The sequence below is a fragment of the Paramormyrops kingsleyae genome, chromosome 11 (assembly GCF_048594095.1).
Source record: "Paramormyrops kingsleyae isolate MSU_618 chromosome 11, PKINGS_0.4, whole genome shotgun sequence".
Taxonomy (NCBI): domain Eukaryota; kingdom Metazoa; phylum Chordata; class Actinopteri; order Osteoglossiformes; family Mormyridae; genus Paramormyrops; species Paramormyrops kingsleyae.
The window spans coordinates 26,061,460-26,079,939 of record NC_132807.1 but is presented as its reverse complement, the minus strand read 5'-3'; the positions used below and the strand labels follow the sequence as shown (position 1 = coordinate 26,079,939).

At 44.4% G+C, this 18,480-nt stretch overlaps 1 protein-coding gene across 2 annotated transcripts in view; it reads right to left on the bottom strand.

The window, feature by feature from the left end:
* Positions 1-18,480, bottom strand: part of LOC111832763 (carbohydrate sulfotransferase 8-like) — a 143,745-nt gene that overhangs the window by 91,027 nt on the left and 34,238 nt on the right. The window contains exon 2 of one of the 2 annotated variants that reach the window (XM_023790449.2): positions 12,672-12,871. In XM_023790449.2, the coding sequence (XP_023646217.2) occupies positions 12,672-12,871 (200 nt within the window). The remainder of the gene's footprint in view (positions 1-12,671; positions 12,872-18,480) is intronic. The other variant, XM_072718351.1, reaches the window with a different exon arrangement.

Genomic DNA, 18,480 nt, shown 5'->3' with positions numbered 1-18,480 from the left:
TAGCATGCAGTCGGTAAACATCTCTGCCGCTCAAATTTATATGACACTCAGATCATTTTCTGATATCCAGTTTAGGAGATTTTCATGCTGGAAAAGAAGCAGTGCAAAATTCAAAGTGATCCCAGATGATGCGTGATTGAAGCAAATACGAGAGTTTATTAGACAGCAGTTTGGTTAAACGGAGCAAAATAGTCAGAGATCATTCTAACAGACCGGAGAAAAGAGCAAGTAATATGACCAGATAAAGAATTACAGATAAACCTTAAGTGAATTTACCTAGTCATACCCAAATACCAAGGCTTCAAGTGATATTTATGATTTCTGCACAAAATGTATAGTTACTGATAATGTGTATTTATCGCAAAGAATGTAGTGGAAACTGTAATATTCTTTTGGGAATCTAACACAGATTGTTTTGGTTTATTTTTGTGGAAAAAAAGAATACACTGTTATTACTTTGTGCTGAAACACTACCCTAATTACACTAATTAATATCAGCATTAATACCGAGCAATGGGCTTTAACGACCTTCGCATGAAAACTACATATATTAAAATCTACAGTCTGAGCTTAATGAAAAACAAGACCTTGGCTGCCAGAAGTGGAGTTTTTGTCCTTGGGATCTGAATTAAAATAAATGTATAATAATAAAAATAAAAAGAAAAAATCGGTTTAATGCACATTAAAGAAATATATAAGTATTTTCATTCTTTGTTATTTGGATGAAATGTAAATACTGTGAATGAATGCTGATGTTTGGCTTCAATGGCTCCATATGAGACGTGTTTACATGCTGGTGCGTTCTGGAGAGCTTTTGTAAACAGTCCTGCCCTGATTGATCAGTTGTCTTACAAGAAAAGGTCTTCATGGAGTGGGGGGGGGGGGGGGCAGATAAACATGACTACATGCAGGATCTTGAAAGCACTCGCTAGGACGCCTTTGGTTGTATGAGTGAGGAAAACCCATACAGCTCGCACATTGTTTTGTTTCTAGACCAGTCACATCGATGGCTCAAGTTAAGAGGGACGTCCTCGATCCCAGCTGACGTTTCTGCCGACGGGCGTTCGGCCAAGACACGCGGGAAGCCGACTCCGTAAAAAGGCATCTTTCGGCATCTAGGTCTATTGCCGGCGGTCGGCGATAAGCTAATGTTTTAGACTGAGAATAAGACATGCAAGGTAGCTTGAGAAAAAGAGACAGACAGAGAAGGATGACAGGAAGAGGGATGCTGAGCACATAGTGAACAGAACACCCCCCCAGTACTGCCCATCCAAGCTTTTACTGTCCCTCTTTTATTGTGACCTCATGTAAAATGATTGCAGGGAGAATATGTTAGGTGCTAGGTTGCAGGGAGAATATGACCTGAGAGAACATGGGACACGGAGATGAGGCATAACCTGGAAAAGTTTAAGGGGGACACGGCTGTGGGTAATCATTTACATGTCGTTTAGCAGCCTCAGACTGTACAGCATTCACTGTGGTAACACTTCACTTGAGGGGACACAAGTAACTTAGTAACTCAGTTACAGGGTTGCCAACTTTGAGATTTTTAATTTGAGACAAGTCTGCACATGCACTTACATGTATGTAAATGTTTTATTACCTTACAACTAGTCTGTAGGGTTTGCAAACTACCCCAATGCTTTTGATGTAGTTAATTTTAGGTTTCTAATGGAATAATGCAGATTTACAGCAAGATTTCTTGCGTGAGCGTAACGTCAGAAAGTGAGGGCGCAACGCCAGACGTGTGAGGGTGCCACGCCAGACGTGTGAGGGTGCAACGCCAGACGTGTGAGGGTACCACGCCAGACGTGTGAGGGTGCAACGCCAGACGTGTGAGGGTGCCACGCCAGACGTGTGAGGGTGCCACGCGAGACGTGTGAGGGTGCAACGCCAGACGTGTGAGGGTGCAACGCCAGACGTGTGAACGTGCCACGCCAGACGTGTGAGGGTGCCATGCCAGACGTGTGAGGGTGCAACGCCAGATGTGTCGGCAACCCTGTAGTTATTACTCAAGTATATATCATGAACAAACGTACTAAATGTATGAAATACTGTACATGAACTATTATGACTGATTAATCATGAAAAAGCACGGGATCAGAACGATAGTAACACTTGATTTCTGGTTAATTAATACATTAAGTAATAGTGTACTACTACATTATATGCCATCGAGTAAAGTGTTACCACCATGAGTCTGTGTGTGTATCTTACTGCATGAAGGCAATTATGAGCTTGGAGTCTGGCGATGGAGCGGGAAGTCTGTCTTTTTTCAGCTGGATCAGCACTGAGCTGAACCAGGGTCCGGTTTGCGTCCGGTTCTCCACTGTGTCAGCCAGTTCGGCAAATTACTTAATCTCACACAAAGGCTATCTTCTACTTCACTGCATTGTCTTGCCTTGTTTACATGTCTACTGCCAAAACCGAGCTTTCTAATCGAGTGGGATGGTTTTTCTGAAAGCAAAAGATCAGAAAAACAAGATGAAAGCATTCGTTTGCTCCCTAAGATTAAACTGCACACTCTTTTGTTTAATGTTGTTCTGAGTTGCTTTTCTTGTTGTTTTTGAAGTGCTTTGTGTTTTTACTTATTTTATATTTTATGGCTCATGGATCATTAAACCTCAGATATTTCCGGGTTTTTCTATCTAATGGAGTGGTGGGACATTTTAAAGGTTAGATCTCACAGTACTGGGCTTTTTCCTTGATGCTGTGAAGTAATGGGTCACGCTGACTCTTTGTGGGAAATTACAAATTTTGCCACATATCCGCATTTCAAGGCAGCAAAGACTGAGAAGAAAAAACAACTGCATATAATTTGGAGCATGTTTAATTATTAACCTGGGAGTGATGGCATGAGTAATTGTGAGACTCGTTAGAAGCAAAGTGCCTTCCGGAGTCAAACCAAAGTGATTGATATGTACGAGTGAGGAATACACTGCTGTTCTTCTGTTTCTCATACATCTACCAGATTCAGTTTTAAAAGCACTTAAAAAAGCAATTTGGCACCGGACCCCTGCTACAACACAGATGTAGGAAGTCAGGAGGGAAGGAATCAGCCAGAGCAGAGGCTGGGGATTGCATTTGGTGTAAACAGGTTAGGTTGGCAAAGCAAATCAGGCCAGGAGATGCAGAAAATAAGGCCATATGCCAGCGTCCATTGCTCTAGGGCTTTTGTGGCTTATGCTACGGATCGACAAGGTTGTGAAACCAGAGATGGGGCTGATCTGAACTACGGGGGTCCCAGTCGGCCTGGAGACGACACTCAGAATTAAGCAGGTGAATTCCTCACGAGGTGTTCCTCACTCCAGAAAACACTCAGACACTCTGCAGAAAGTTCTTCTACTGTATTGTCAAAGAGCTCAGTGACAGTGAATTAACTATGGTGGATTTGCACGCTCCCATGCTAATTAATCCATATAATTAATGTTCATGCCGCTAACGTAAAACAGCGTGAAACAAACTGAAAAACAAATAATGATGATAGTAATAAAAAATTATAATAATAATAATGAAAGTACTATTTGCACTTTTACTGAAATCACACGGGTGATACATGTCATTGAAGACTAACAGCTCATGGACACATGCTCTTTCCAGGAAAGCACTTAATGGTACAACCCCTTCCCTTCTAAGGAATTATAATGCAAACAAACTGGCACTACATTGACAAATGAAACCATATTCTTTAATTCAGAAGGACAACATAGGAACTACATTAGTAACCTGGTCTTAAGCAAACACTCACAGTAACAGACTCTGAAGTCCAGCACTCTAATTCCAACTGAGAAACTGGAATTTTCTATTTAAAGGCGAAATCTTTGCGGAATACTGGGAGTACACTGGACATATTATGATGAAAGTTCCCAATTAGAGTACAGGCGACTCTATGTGACTAATGTCCTATTTTCACTGGCCCCTTTCCCCCTCTGTTTTGGAAGACAGACTCCCACTTGGCATGAGGAATTGTCTCCGGTCGGATCCTGCCAGATGTTTTTGTCAGATCTCAGGTTGTTGGCCGGGTGTAAACTCTTGGAAATACATGCAGATATGGGCAAGCTGAGGTCTGGCGAAAACATGGGGAGGTGCAGCAGGACACGGTGATGGATGTAGGTGAAGCGCGAGTGCTATTACAGGGACTTGCATCATCCTGAGTGGTCAGTCTCTAGAGCACAGTCCTGCGTAAGTGCTCACACTGGACAGTCAGGGCTAAATAAACACACCCTTTGCTGATTCGGCAGCCCTTACTGATTGTGACAAGCTGTTGCAGTAGTAATATTCAGGGAATTCCTTATAGAAGGAGAGCTGTGGTCTCATATACTAATTGCAGTTCTAAGAAATCAGTTCAAGCAAGAGACTTTGGGAAATGTTTTGCTTCCAGATATAAATGCAGTGTCAGTAAATGTGTTGTTAACACATAAATGCAGGCTTTTAGTGGACCAGAGCAGCAAATCAATTAGACACATTGAAATCTTTGCCACTGTCATTTCCTTCCATAATGCACTCTTGTCTACATCATTGCAAACCAAAATCCTTTTTCCTGATCATTGTCTACATTTACATTTAACGGCCTATTTAGAAATTTAAAATCCTGTGTTCAGTAGTTTTGCCTCTTTCTTCAGGTTCAGCTTTAGTCCTGTGTACAGTATCTGACCTACTGTATGACTTTGGATGACATTTATTTTGCAGATGTGTTTACATAAAGTGACATGCAGTCGAGAAAGCAAGGACAGCCAGTTCCTGGAGCAACTGGGGTTAAGGGCCTTGATCAAGGAGCCAATGGTGACATCATTCTGCCAACTGCAGGATTTGAACTAGCAAACTTCTGATCATGGGCACAGAGCCCTAATTCACACACCGCCCCCTTACCCTTCATCGCCCTGTCTGTGCCTGATCACTGACTACCAACTTCGAGTACTGAGTCTGTGTTTTGGGCTTATGACAATCATCTCCATGCTAGAATCCCTATCAGCCAGTATGGGGAAGATTTAAGGGTTTAACTAATCAATTTCTTGAAGTGTGAAAAGAAGAGAAGAAATCAGAGATTTGAAGAGCCGCGGATGTGCGGACGCTGTGATTCGTGTAAAGGGATAAACAGAGAGACCAATGGTTCTATGTCTTTGGCTTTTATTTAGCTACAAATGCATCTGTGCATAATTCCAATTTGTCTGGTTATGTCATCTTACTGCGATACACCAGTAGATAAACACAATGCTTGCTTTCAGTGGCCTCAGAGATGGAAAAATTTCCAAAGCCAGACCTAAATTATAGCAGATGTCAGAGAAGATTACTTTGATAAGTCCTTCCCTGTTTTACTTCAGGCATGGTCATCGCACGGGCTATCCAGAGGAACGGGAATGTTAGCAGTAAGTCGACTGAGACGGTCCAGCTAGAGTAGAACTTCAGACCTGCAGCCTGTGTCTGTTTTGGTTGCTCACCGGATCCCTCTGTCATCTACAATCAGGTATATAGGAAACCAGATCTTGCATGACCCTGAGCTCTGGGTCCAGGGAAGTCATCATTTATCTGTGACATGAAATGCGGGGACAAAGGGATCCCAAGAAGGTTAATCATGGTCTCAAATTAGAGAAACCTGCCTACTTGTTCAGCGTAAGACAACTGGAAACAGTGACATTATGGGGAGAGTATTGTGTTTTTTTTTTTTGTCTTTCAGGGACATTTTGCAAAGGGATTTGCATACCAACAGCTCATGGTCATGTGCAGAATTTCATTATTAATTATTTTAATTACATTAAGGAACAGCTGAACTGGACTTTGTCAAGCGAAAAAAAAAGGCTTAAAGGATTACTGGACTTCTGGACGTTGAAGATCTGGTTCAGTTGTCCTGAAACAAAAGGCAGGATTCATAAGCGGTGGAAGTTGAAGAATGGGGGGAGGGGTCAAAAAAAAGCCGGGAAGTCCTCGTTATACAGTCCCCGTCTGGGGACCGCAGCCAAAAAGCTACCTTCAAAATATTTTTCAAGTACCACTGTACCCAAGCTTCTCATAACAAGCATGTGGGGGGGAGGGGGGAGCTGAGCACCAGCCCACTTGTGATGTTCTAAATCCTCTTTTTTAAGTTTGAGGAGGGGCCCCCCTCCTCAGTCTCATAAAAATACAGAAATCAGCCCATATCATCTCTAAGGAGCATCTTTTCTTGTCTGCACTGTCCCTGGCAGTACTGCTCCTATATTGAAAATGACGAGACTGACAACAGAAAACATTTGGTTGCATAGACAGTAGTAAGCTTAATAGTCCTACAGCAAGACTGTGCTGAACTCAAAGCCACAATCCTAACGACAGCCTGCATTCAATACGTTTAAAATGTTCTTGGTAACACTTTACTTAAAGTCATGTTTTTAGTAATTTATAAACACATTCGTAATGCATTATAATGTATTCATAAAGCATTATGAACATGGCTACAAATGTTTATCAAAAGGCATAACACATTATAGCCATGTTTATTATGCATCATAATTGCCCAATGAAGCTTTCATCAATAATGTACTATAGATACCTTTATAATGCATTATAATGGTCGGTATCAGCATTGAGAATGTTTTGTATGTAGTGCATATAATGCTTTATGAATGCATATTTATTTGTTAAAAATGTGTTTAGAAATTACTATAAACATGGTCTTGAGTAAAGTGTTTCCATGTTCATTCCTACAAATGACTAATTTAGAACGTTTTCAGTGGAGATGAGTGTACCCATCCTGAAATTTCTCGTTCTGCCTTGCGCAGAAGCCAAACAAACGCAGCATCCCTCCCAGCAGCATGTCACACGGGGACGTCTGGAAGGCGCATTTCATGCGTCGTGACAGACTGATATCACTGCTGGGCTGTAACATAGCGCTGTGATTAACAGCTGCAAACAGGATACGGATATGAGACCATCCTCCTGAATTATAAATGTCAGAAAGTGTAAGCAGAGAGACCGTCTCTTCATCAGATTACCAAATCTGGATCAAACTCGATTTGTCTCCGATATGATAGCACTCACTCGCCTTCACTGCTCCGCAAGACCGCGATTCTGAGTGATACATCGTCGTGTTCTTTTGTAGCTAGAATTGGCACATTGAGGATTTCATTAACTGGGTTAACATGGTTGGTAATAGAATCATCAAACGGCAAATGTGAAGCCTTCCACATATTAAATGTTGAGAAAGGAACAGCTTCACATAGTCAATTATAGTATTGTTGAAGGTAAGAAAAAATTATAAACATCCAAAAACACTAATACATAAAAGGTGCCTTGATCAAAGGTCTATTTTAATTCAATAAAAATCAGCTTTTAGTATGCACTACATCTTTTAGTATGCACTGCACCTTTTAGTATGCAGCACCGTACTTCCTGGAATTTTGCCTGTTAGCGAACTGAGCCTGTCTGAACTGCAGGACCAATCTCCCCCATGCATTCCACAAACTCTTCTACACCTGTCTTCCCTAGGTTTCAGCACCAACCCCAACACTTATCCTACAATATGTTTGTCAGCCCAGTGAGACACCAGCAAGCTACCAGCTCAGTTTTGAATCAAAGCTGAGGATTTTGGGCTTTTACGTAACCAACGCTATTGCTGCGTAGGTGGTCCTGATGGCTGCTCCTATAGAATCAGTTATGAGAAAATGCAAATTGAGGTAAATTCTGCCTACCTCTAAATTCAGCCATTAAAAGGCTACAGGTATATTAAAATGGACTCTAGCTGATATGCACTGGATTGGGTTAATGTGATCAAATCCTGTACTGGACTGTCATCCGGTACAAGTAATACCATCTCCTATGCTCTCTGAAACCTGATTCTGGCTCAACATCAGTCTGATGGATACATGATTACAGAAAATGGGTGGATGGAAGGATGGATGGAAGGATGGATGGATGGAAGGATGGATGGATGGTCAAGTCTCCACTAACTAAGCCGCTTTTTATTTTTATTAATTTGTTAAGGGTCATACTGGCTGCATTTGGTTTTTTCAATCCTTTTTCCAGATGCATCCTGGGAAGAGCCAATGACAGCTTGTACTGTACAAAGCAGAGGATTTTCCCCTAGCCTGGACACCCAAGATAAATAATTTAGGAAGAAGGAAAAGTGAAGTGTGTTGCCATGTTCTACTAAAGTATCCTTTAAGAATCACAGAAATGTTTTTTTTTTTTTTTTCCAAACCAGGGGGAAAAAAGGAACATTGTTTTGAAATTACAGTGTCAGTTCCCATGGCGATAAACAATACTTTCTGTTTACTGTCCTTCATTTCCAAAAATGAATCAGAGATTGTTGTCCGTTTAAGCTGCAAGCCGTCACGGTACTGTTGTGTTATTAAGACCGGAGCCGAGGACCATGTTCCGGCCAAGCGTGTAGAAAAAGCCTCCAATATAGAAGCTGTCACCGAATGATTTATTAAAACACAGTGCTATTAACAATGGGGTTCACAGGGCTGCCAGGTCATCTGGGCAGTGAGGGGGGCATTTTACATAACACTGTGTGCTAAGGTATGACACCCCCGAGAAAGACCACACTATGTACTTAGTCAGTAATAGCTAATTACACTAATGATGACAGAGACTGTTAGGGGATGTCTCAGTTTTGCTTTTGGATGGAATTGTGCCTTAGTAGGCAGTTCCGTTGCCTCGTCCTAACATGCTAACTCTAACCCCAACAGCACCAGTCTCTGCACACTGTCCAAATATGCACAGCTCAAGTGACACTGAATTAAATTTAGAGTGTGTGGCCTCGTGCCCGTAGCTTCCGGGATAGGCTCCGGACCCCCCGCGACCCAGAAGGATAGGCGGGTGGGACAATGGATGGATGGATGGATGCGAGTGCATACAGTACTGTTCAAAAGTCTTAGGCAGTCAAAAGAAATGTTTAAAGCTATTTATCTGGGTAGTAAGTGCACATTTACTCAGAACAAAAAACACAATATAACCTTAGAACATACGCAAATTAAGAGCAACACGATAAACACTAGTAAACATTTCTTCTGCTCTCCAAAAAGATACTGATATCTAGTTGGATGGTTAGATGAACACCGCTTCAGGTCCCAAACCTCTCCTCAGGGGCACCTCAGCCATTCCATGTATTTATTAAATTTCACCGCCAGCTCATTTAATTAATTAATTTAATTAGTTTTAAAAAAGTAAATGAAATATTGATAAGCTATACGAGGTATGATAGTGGTCAAGTCAAAAAAAATACATGGGCGTATTGGATGGTGGCTGCAAATACTGGGGTGATTTTAGCAGAGGTTTTGAAATCGCTAAACTAACACACTCTGATGGGCATAATAGCATAGTTTTACACCAGCATGAAGATCATTTAAACATCACTTACTTTGGCTGCCTAAGACTTTTGCACAGTACTGTATGTGTTTGTGTATATCTACCAGAGGCATAGTGGTGGACAGGGGTACAGCATATACCCACCTCTAAAAGATGGATTTACCGCCTACCCGCCTAGAAATTGTATGTATACACAACTATACGGTACAACAGTATACCCACCTACCAAGTCACTGCTACACCACTGGAATGTCTGTGTTGTGTGCACCATCAAGGATACCCCAATGTGCTCTCCAAGCCTCTAGTGCAGTGGACATGCAGAAAAATATATATTAATATTAATAAACTGAAAAAATGTATTAATGTATGCCATCTGAGACCCTTAAAAATTCTTAGAAATGTTCTAAGGTGGCCAATAAATGACAATTTAATAGTACAGTGGTGGGGAACCAGATCCACAGAGAGCCAGTGCGGGTTTTTGGCATGACCTCTCAACCTGCCAATAATAAAGCAGTGGTTCTCAATCCTAGTCTAGATTGAGAACCACTGCTTTATTATTGGCTGATGGAGAGGCCAACCCAAAAACCCGCACCGGCTCTTTATGGATTAGGTTCCCCACCCCCTGTAATAGTACATGCTTGTTAGATTAATGTAATGTTTGGATCCTTTGTGTCTTCTCCAGATGTCTGCCTTTGTATGTTCAAAACCAGTGTCCCTCACATAAAGCACTGCTTAAAACGGCCCCATTGTGTCCCTTGAAAGCAGCTGATAGGCTAACATGAATCAGCTCGGAATACAAGCCTTCTCGCTTTCAGCAACATCATGATTCGCTCTTGTTAAATCACCGTTGTCGCGACGAATCAGCGAACTTCACAGCTGCAAGAAGAAATGAATTTGCTACTTATGCGTCTGGCTGTAATCCATGCCTGGCTCTGCATCTCTGTGTGCGGCTGATGTGATCACTGACCTCTCACTGTGTGTGGAAACGTGTAGCGTGACTCGCCTTGCACATGCGTGTAGCCAGCCCATGGTGCAGAAAAATTATGTTTTTAAATTTCAATTTTAGCTGCTGAAAATGTACACTAATACTTGTCTCGAATCCCTTTTAAAAACTGAACATCAATACACTGCTGTATTTTATGCCATATAAGAATACTTCAATAAAACGGTTTTAAGAAATTTCAATTTAAAAAAATGGACCCCATTTGTTATTCCAAAAATTATTGGACTTAGTTATAACAAACAAATCAAACGAACATGCTTTATTTGTCATTTGCACAAGTACAGGTACATTGGAATGCTTCTCTTTGCCCACCCCATCGTACGCCCTCTCCGTAGCTTGGGGGTCACCTGGAAGCTGGGGGTTAAGGGCCTTGCTGAAGGGCCCACAGACATGTGACTGTTCTGCTGAGGCTGGGGCTCAAACTGGCGACCTTCTGATGTAGAAGTTTTGGACCGGGGAGCATGTGATTGGTGCCACCGGTTCTGTTTTGTGTGCCTCGTAGTCTCCTGAAAGCAGCCGTATCCAGCATGATCCTGCAAGCCCGTCTCAATCCGCAGCAAGCTAAGGCCTTCCTGTGCTGAACCAATCCATTTGCTTTCCTTTTCTTCAGCTTGAAATGGAGAATGTTTCCTCAGACATTCTATTTCCTGCCCAGTCCTGTGTCATGTGATTCTGCTCCCAATCCCAACCACAGACTGCCACACACACAACGATGTTCTGAGCACAGAAGGAAAAACGATTGGGTCAGAGAGATTGTAGAGGAGGTGGATCCAAGCAACTAGAGGAGATGGGATGAACCAATCAGATATCTTGGTCCCACCACCTCTACACTCTGATTGCTTGTCTCTCTGAACCAATCAATTTTCCTTCTACCCTCAGAACATTTTGTGTAAGTAAAATTCCCACAAGCCACAAAGTGCAATTTAGTTAAAATATTTTGTGTTATATATAACACGGCAAACAAATACAAAGCAAATATACCCCTGTTCTCGTGTTTATTGTTTGTGTGTGTGTGTGTGTGTTTTTTTTTGATAACTAAGAGTTGGAAACCAGTTATCATTCACTCCAAATCCTCTCCTCTGACTTAGCATGCAGCACTCAAATGATTTATTTAGAAGGAGTGCCTTCCGTTTATTGTAAGGGTATCATTATCGGAACGACTATGGAAGACACATCAGTAAAAATAGCTGCAATTTCCAGAAGCAGGTGATGTTGTGTTGAAAAAAACCCCATCAGTGATGCTCGTTGCTTTGTTGTACAGGTGCTTATGGACCAAAAAACCCCCAGAATTTCTGAAAAAAAAAACAACCTGACTGTGTCTGAGCATGGCCGAACGGACAGGTACAGGCAGGAAAAAAACGCACAACGGGCACTCGGGTGAGCCGGCGCGAGTCCCAGCAGAGGCACCGAAATACAGCCTGGCCCAACGGCGTTGAGAGCGTGTCAGTCAGCGAAGTGTCAGAGCCCCAGGAGAGCCCCCCCCGGAAGGCCTGACACGCTCCCCGACACCGGCCTGACACTGATGGCTCGCGTCGTCAGCGCCACTCGGCCTGCATCCTCTATCAAACCGCTGCGCCTCTTTTCAGAATGCAGGCCTTGTCACGGAGTCCGTGCAGCTAAAGAAAATTCCCTTTGCAATCCAAAGAAAGCAAATGTACTGTGAAATACGCTGAATGCTAATGACACTCCTACAATGCAAAGTGCAATAATAGCAATTTAAGGGCCTCTTACGCCGAGGGAAGTGAGGTATAAACGCTTGTTAAAAAAAGGTGTCAAGCGCTGCTGTCCAATTACACTTCGCACGCGTATGTTTCTTAAGCAGACACCGAGAAAGGGGCCTACATTAAGATCGGCAGCTCCACCTTCTCAGATAGTGCTTTAAGATTTAATTAGCTAAACGAAAATACTTATTCACATATAATGCAGGTGTGAGAATCGGCTATCCTGAGATACACTCTGGGTGCAGACAGGAGACGTATGTGCGGCTTTTGAAGTATCCTGTAGATAAGAATGTGAGATTAGGTTCGAAGGTACCTACACCCACTGACAATGGCCTCCGAGAGAGTTTGATATTGGGAGGAGGGGGGCGACACAACTTAATATAAATTTTAAATACAAAGGTTTATTTATAGGAGGGATGATGGCAAATTAAATATTGGGGGGCACCCCTCCGGTCCACCCCCGGTTCCTATGCCCCTACCCACAGAGACACCTAGATTCAGTCAGAAGCTGTAACTTAATTTGATGCTTTATCGCTCATGTTTAGATCCATAGCTGATCTGGGTCCACTTGTGAACCTCGCAGCACAGACGCTGAAACTCCCTGTAAGTGGATGCGAGGGGTGGTGACCTTCTCGGAGATGACCTTCAGGCACACGAAGTACACTAACCTGGAACTTGCTGCTGCACCATCTCAGAGAGGTCCTGCAGGTGGATGAAGAGCACCAGGCCTCCGGCTCCGAAGAGCAGGAGGAACCAGAAGGAGCAGGGGAGCTTCATGGCGGCCAGGCGCAGTCTGCGTCTCCCGCAGCGCATCTCCACACCTCTACGCTCCACCCAGAGCATGTCTGGTCCGTCCTGGAGGAGGGACCTAGAAGAGGAAGCGGCAGGCAATGAACACGGGTCTCTGAGTTGGTGGTAGGAGCGGTTCTAAGATTTTTTTTTAAGGTGGGGGACCATAATTATTCGCTAACATGGATCCTTAACCAAAGATATGTTTTCAATCGGTGAGTGACAGGGAGGGGCCCTCCAGGGGCCAATCAGCTTTCAGCTGGGGCCAGCGACCCTGAGACCCCACCCTGGCACACGCTCCTGCCTAGTGAGTCATGTTAGGACGTCTGTTTTTTAGGGTGCCATGAATTTTCATTTTATGCAGTATTTGTCTGGGCTGACTAGTCATACGTAGCTGTCATACGCACAGAACAGCCTTACTACTAAAAATATGATAACATTTATCTGAAGATTTTGGGTCAATAGTTGTTCTTTATATTTATAAAAATGATTATGTGCCCCATCAGCAACTAAGGAAGAGTCAACATGCATTATTAATCGAGTACACAATTGATTCATCTGCTGCTGAAACAGACAAACTGCAGCCATCTGGCCAAATGAAATCGTTCTTATAATTTCAGCATAATTTAGTGCGGTCAGTTTGTTAGGCCCGACTTATTAGGAATATAACAGAATTTTATAGAATAATAATGTAGCAATGACTTGCTTTCACTGATGCAGTGGCCCGAGCGTGTGCTGCTCGTATAATGTGCTGCTCGTATTTTTTGTCAGTTTTTCTGGCTGCCATGGTGAATGGAAAGCTGATAATTCTTAGTCCATGTGCCACCCCTCTATCCTAGAAAATGGGACACTCTTCCTCCAGCTGACACACGTGGGTGCTCACACGGGCATAAGGCAGACTCCAGTGCAGGTGTTTGGTGTGGGAGACCTAACTGGTGTCTCAGCAACGTTATAATGACATAATAGGAGGCTTTGGATTGGTTGTACATTAGGAGGTATTAGATTCTGCCTCGTCACAAGCTGTGAAGGTGAGGAGCGTCAGTGGTCCATTTACACACACACACACACACTTTTCACACGCAAATGCGACGGCCTCTGTGTGTCTGCGTGTGTGTGAGCTGGACCTAGTGAATTATGACTATTCTGTAAATGTAAATGTAAAACTATAAAAATAAATGCAAGGAAATGTCACAATTATGAAACAACAATGCTTCAGACCCCCTCCAAATTATTGTTAAATAAAATATTAAAATCACTATCATAAATGATGATGTGTTAAATTCAGCGAGACACAGATCAGGATTATAATCTGGGAGGTTATAACTCCACAGTTTTAAAAAATGGGGACAGTGTTGTACACAGCAGGATGCCAGCAGCAAGGCCTGCTGGGTAATACAGGGTGACATGAGTGGAGTCAGCCTCCCATGCAGAGCTGCCTTTGCACACAGATCTAATAGCTAATAACGGGGCCTGAGCAGAAGCGGCCAGAATCCTCTGCCAGTGTGACGACATGCCCCCCCACACAGAGAATATTCTGCCATAGTTCTGACCTGAACACTCCCACAGTGCTCGCTGTCCATGCTCGACCCCCCACCACAACTACAATGGGGTTCTACAATGGGGTTCTGTGAAACCGCAACAGGAGTAAGGGCGGGGCTGTTACGGACCAGCGGAGCACCTCTTACCGGCACGCCGCCTGTCCATGTGCCCCTGGCATGGGGAAGCGGGAGGACGAGCTACAGGACCAAGACGAAAGGCAATCGTAGCCCCCGCCGCAATCTCTCTCTGCTACACCCTACGCTCTGTCCATCATGGCAGCGTGTGGAAGGTCCCAATCGAGCGTCTGGGAAACCGATCAAAGTAATTACTGTGCTAACTGAGCCGATTCAGCCTTCCCACTTAACGTGGGGGCTCCTAGCTTTTTAAAAAGGGCCTGATTGCACCCCACCCGTCCGCCTGGGCATGGGCCGAGAATCTGGGATGGAAGCGGACAGCTTGTGTCTATCGGCGACAATCAGAACAGGTGGCAGGAAGCTGACAGACGGCCTGTGGCGTTTTAGCGGGGTCAGCGTCTGTGATTTGTCATTACTGGGTGGTCTCCCACATCGCCGCGCAAACCAGTCAAAGGGAGCGGCTGAAAGCACCACCACCGGCACCACGGGGAGGGGGGGGGGGAGGCTGGCCGACGGCCCAGATCAGGCCCTGCCGCCCCGTCCCGTCACTGCCATCACCGGACCTTCAGAGCTGCTGTCCTCACTCTGCATTTTCCGTTCATACACCACAGGTTATGAAACAGCCAACGCACGAACATAAAAGAAGTCAAACACGTGGTGCTGTACTATGGTAAACAATATCTGTTATTCAGGAGATAAGCTGCGTCTTATCTCCCTGTTCTGGAGTGAAACTAATTTGTGATTCTTATTCTGCCTGAATGATTCTATGTATAATTTAAGAGCGTTAAAGATGTAGTAAGATTCAGCTACAACATCTTGAACGTTGTTATTATTGTACTGAATTTGTGTAGCACTAAAACCGCTAAGTGTTCGAATTGCCACACCTCCGTCTCGTTGGCTAACAGAAGGCACAGTGGCTGCAAAACTGAGTCCATAATTTACATCATAGTGCTATAAAATGTTTGTTATTACGAAGTTTTATGCTCTAAAATTCATACCTTGGAAAAACTCACATTATTCTGTCATCTCTAATGTGAACAGCACTGATATTTTTTTAAACTTCGCATGTGCTTGGTACACCTTGGTTTTCATTTCATTTCTGCATAGCAGTACATTTTCTGCACTTATCAAACCAAGAAGTTTAACCCAAACACTAGTACAACTGAAAGCAGTAAATAGCAGCAATCCTTCCATTTCATTCAGTATCTGTTTGAAGTGTGAGCATTAGAAGGTTAATTAAGTAACGAATGGAGCAAAAATGCCACATTGACCGGCAGGAACAAAACTCGGGTACTCTAGTTTAACCATTATCTACTCTTAAAATATACATGCATCTGGCTCTGTTAATGACACATTTTATCGGTAAGGAGCGTATTGGGATTCCTTTGAAGGGCTGAGACTCAGAGGCTGCTGGGAGTTCATTATACGGCGTGTCGCAGGCCGGCACCATCATTTGCACATGAAACGGGGAGAGGCAGCAAGAAGCGGTAGTGAGATGGGAACTTTAAAGGCGAAACAGCGGCTGGCGGCCTAACGGAGCGGCCCGGCCGGCACAAGAGCGCGACAGCACCACCTTACGAAGACATGGCAGACGACGGGTTTGTATGCGTCAGCTGCCTTGACCTCCATGCTCAGCGAATGAAAGGAGGATGTTATGGTGGCTGGATCGCAGTATGCGTAATTCCTCCAGGGGGCGCTAATGCCCACACCCATCTTATGCCTCACCAACAAATTACGACGTGAAAATGCTTAGCAACTCAAATGGTGCAGAAATTACACTCCTGCCTAAGATATACCACCTAGCATGTCTCTACGGGTACTGCGGCTTGCTGTGCCTACCGTTCGGCCTGACGCCATCTGCGAATCCCCGGTAGATTTACGACGCGACGGGCCGCCGTACACCTGCTCACTCCTCGCTCACATCGGCGGCTCCACCTAACATTTGTTTGGCTAATCAAATGTTTGTTCCTCGTCCATCCATTTACGACACACTTGTTTGCTCGGGGGGCCCGGGGAACAGCTAGTGGGATGGAGTCTGTCGTTGCTTTCATTTGCAAAACAAACGGGAATGACTTTATAGGGGTCGTGCAAGCATTGAGATGGATCTGCGGAATTGATTTTTCCATCGGTGGTGGTGCAGGGGCAGTGTTTCATCCGGGTCATATTCGAGCCGGGCTTTCATTGGCGCTGAAGCACTCCTTCGTGTGAAGCGGGCCCCACTGTGTTCCATGCAACCAGCCTGCCTCTGTATTTTTAATTCCCAGGGGGCCGGATTTCGGGGCGATGGAGGTGGTCTCTGAGGTCTTCCGCACGGTGGCTAAATAACATCGCCTGCTCTGCACCTGCCCCCCCCCCCCCCCCCCCCATTGCCGGTGGCACTCGGAAAACTCTTTCATCCCCAGTGATTGCTTTCCCCTCAGATTCATCAGCTCGGCTCACAGCGTCAGTGACCTTTGACATGAGAAGGACTTGGAAAAAAAAAATAATAAAAAAATTTCTGCTGCGGTTAAAAGAAAGAAAGCACGGTGTCTGAATCTACAGGCAGACGGCAGTCCTGGTATGTGCATCACACATGGCATATACCGTCTAGATGACCAACGAGGGCTGACTTAAAATCCTGCCGCGATGTTTGATCGCACGGTACGGAAACCTCCCTGCCATTTCCTGGGTGTATAATTACGGAATTCGCTCTGGAATCACGGCACCACATCCCATGCCGGGGGAAACCTTGCTGCCGGCGACACTCCGCCCGTTTCAAACGGTTTAATTCCCGAGCTCCTTGTCGTTTTCGGCCGTCCGCATTCATGCCTTCTCTGAAGTCTGCTGGACTGCCTTAAAGGAAGCCACTGGGGCCCGTCTGTAGCTACGGAGAGAGCCTCTTTAACGGTCTCTGCGAGACCGCGTTGCATTAGTATGATAATGACACTGGAAGAAATCATAGGGAAATGTTTTGACAGCATGTTCTTCATCTTTTTTTCTCTAATAGCACATGGGTGTAACACTAAAGGGGAACGTAGCACAGCTCTGTGGGTAGCGCTGTCCCTCACAACTACAGAGTGACAGGTTTGACTTCTTACCCCACTCTGTGCGTGTGTGGCCTGGTGATCTATCCTACCTCCCGTTCTCCAAAGAAAGGCTATTTGTATAAATAGGTGACTCTAAATTGCCTTTCATATGTGGACTGAAATGGACTGTTATCCACTACAGCGTGTGTGTGCCTCATGCCCTGCGCCTCTTGGGATCTATACGTGGCAGAAGATGGACGGATGGATGGATGGAAATGTTCTCTGACAGCTCATATGTCACAGAAGAATAAGCACAAGCAGCTGACGACTGCGGAGCTGCATTTTCTCCTCCCTTCCAAACAGAGGTGGTTCTAACTCCAGCTCAAGCCTCGTCAAGAAACACAGTGTATCCCATCATGCCTTGGGGAGCGAATTTGGGCGACGGGAGATTCTATGAATTATGCACATTCATATTCAATAAAAATAAACAGCGGCCCCGAACAAAACACTAATTAGATTTTAATCGAATTGCGAGAAGCCTATCTTTGGCGTGCTCTCTTTGATCAGCGTTTGTATTAAACTGAACGGCTACAGTGACGAGGCCAGTGGCCGCCAACGTGCTGCCTGCAAACCACAAGTAGGGAGCCAATGAGGAACTTGCATGACACTTTTGGTTTTGTTATTTTGCTTATACACATGTATACTAGGCGCTACAAGGAACATCATTACGGCAATGATTACACTTGGTTTTTAAAATGTGTCTTGGGCGATCGAATCGCAACTGGACAGCAATAAATACAAATATAAAGAACCACTGTATAAAAGACGCACTGTGATCTGATCACTCATACCACTCGCTGAGGTGGTCTGGGACATATTTGACCACACCTGTTTTGTAGTGTAAACGCAAATGCATCCTGGCGTGTCCCGAAAAATGACATCACAATAACTGTGTGCCGGACCATTTTACCTGGGAGACAGTAACAAAATCTGAACACAAGCGGTCAGCT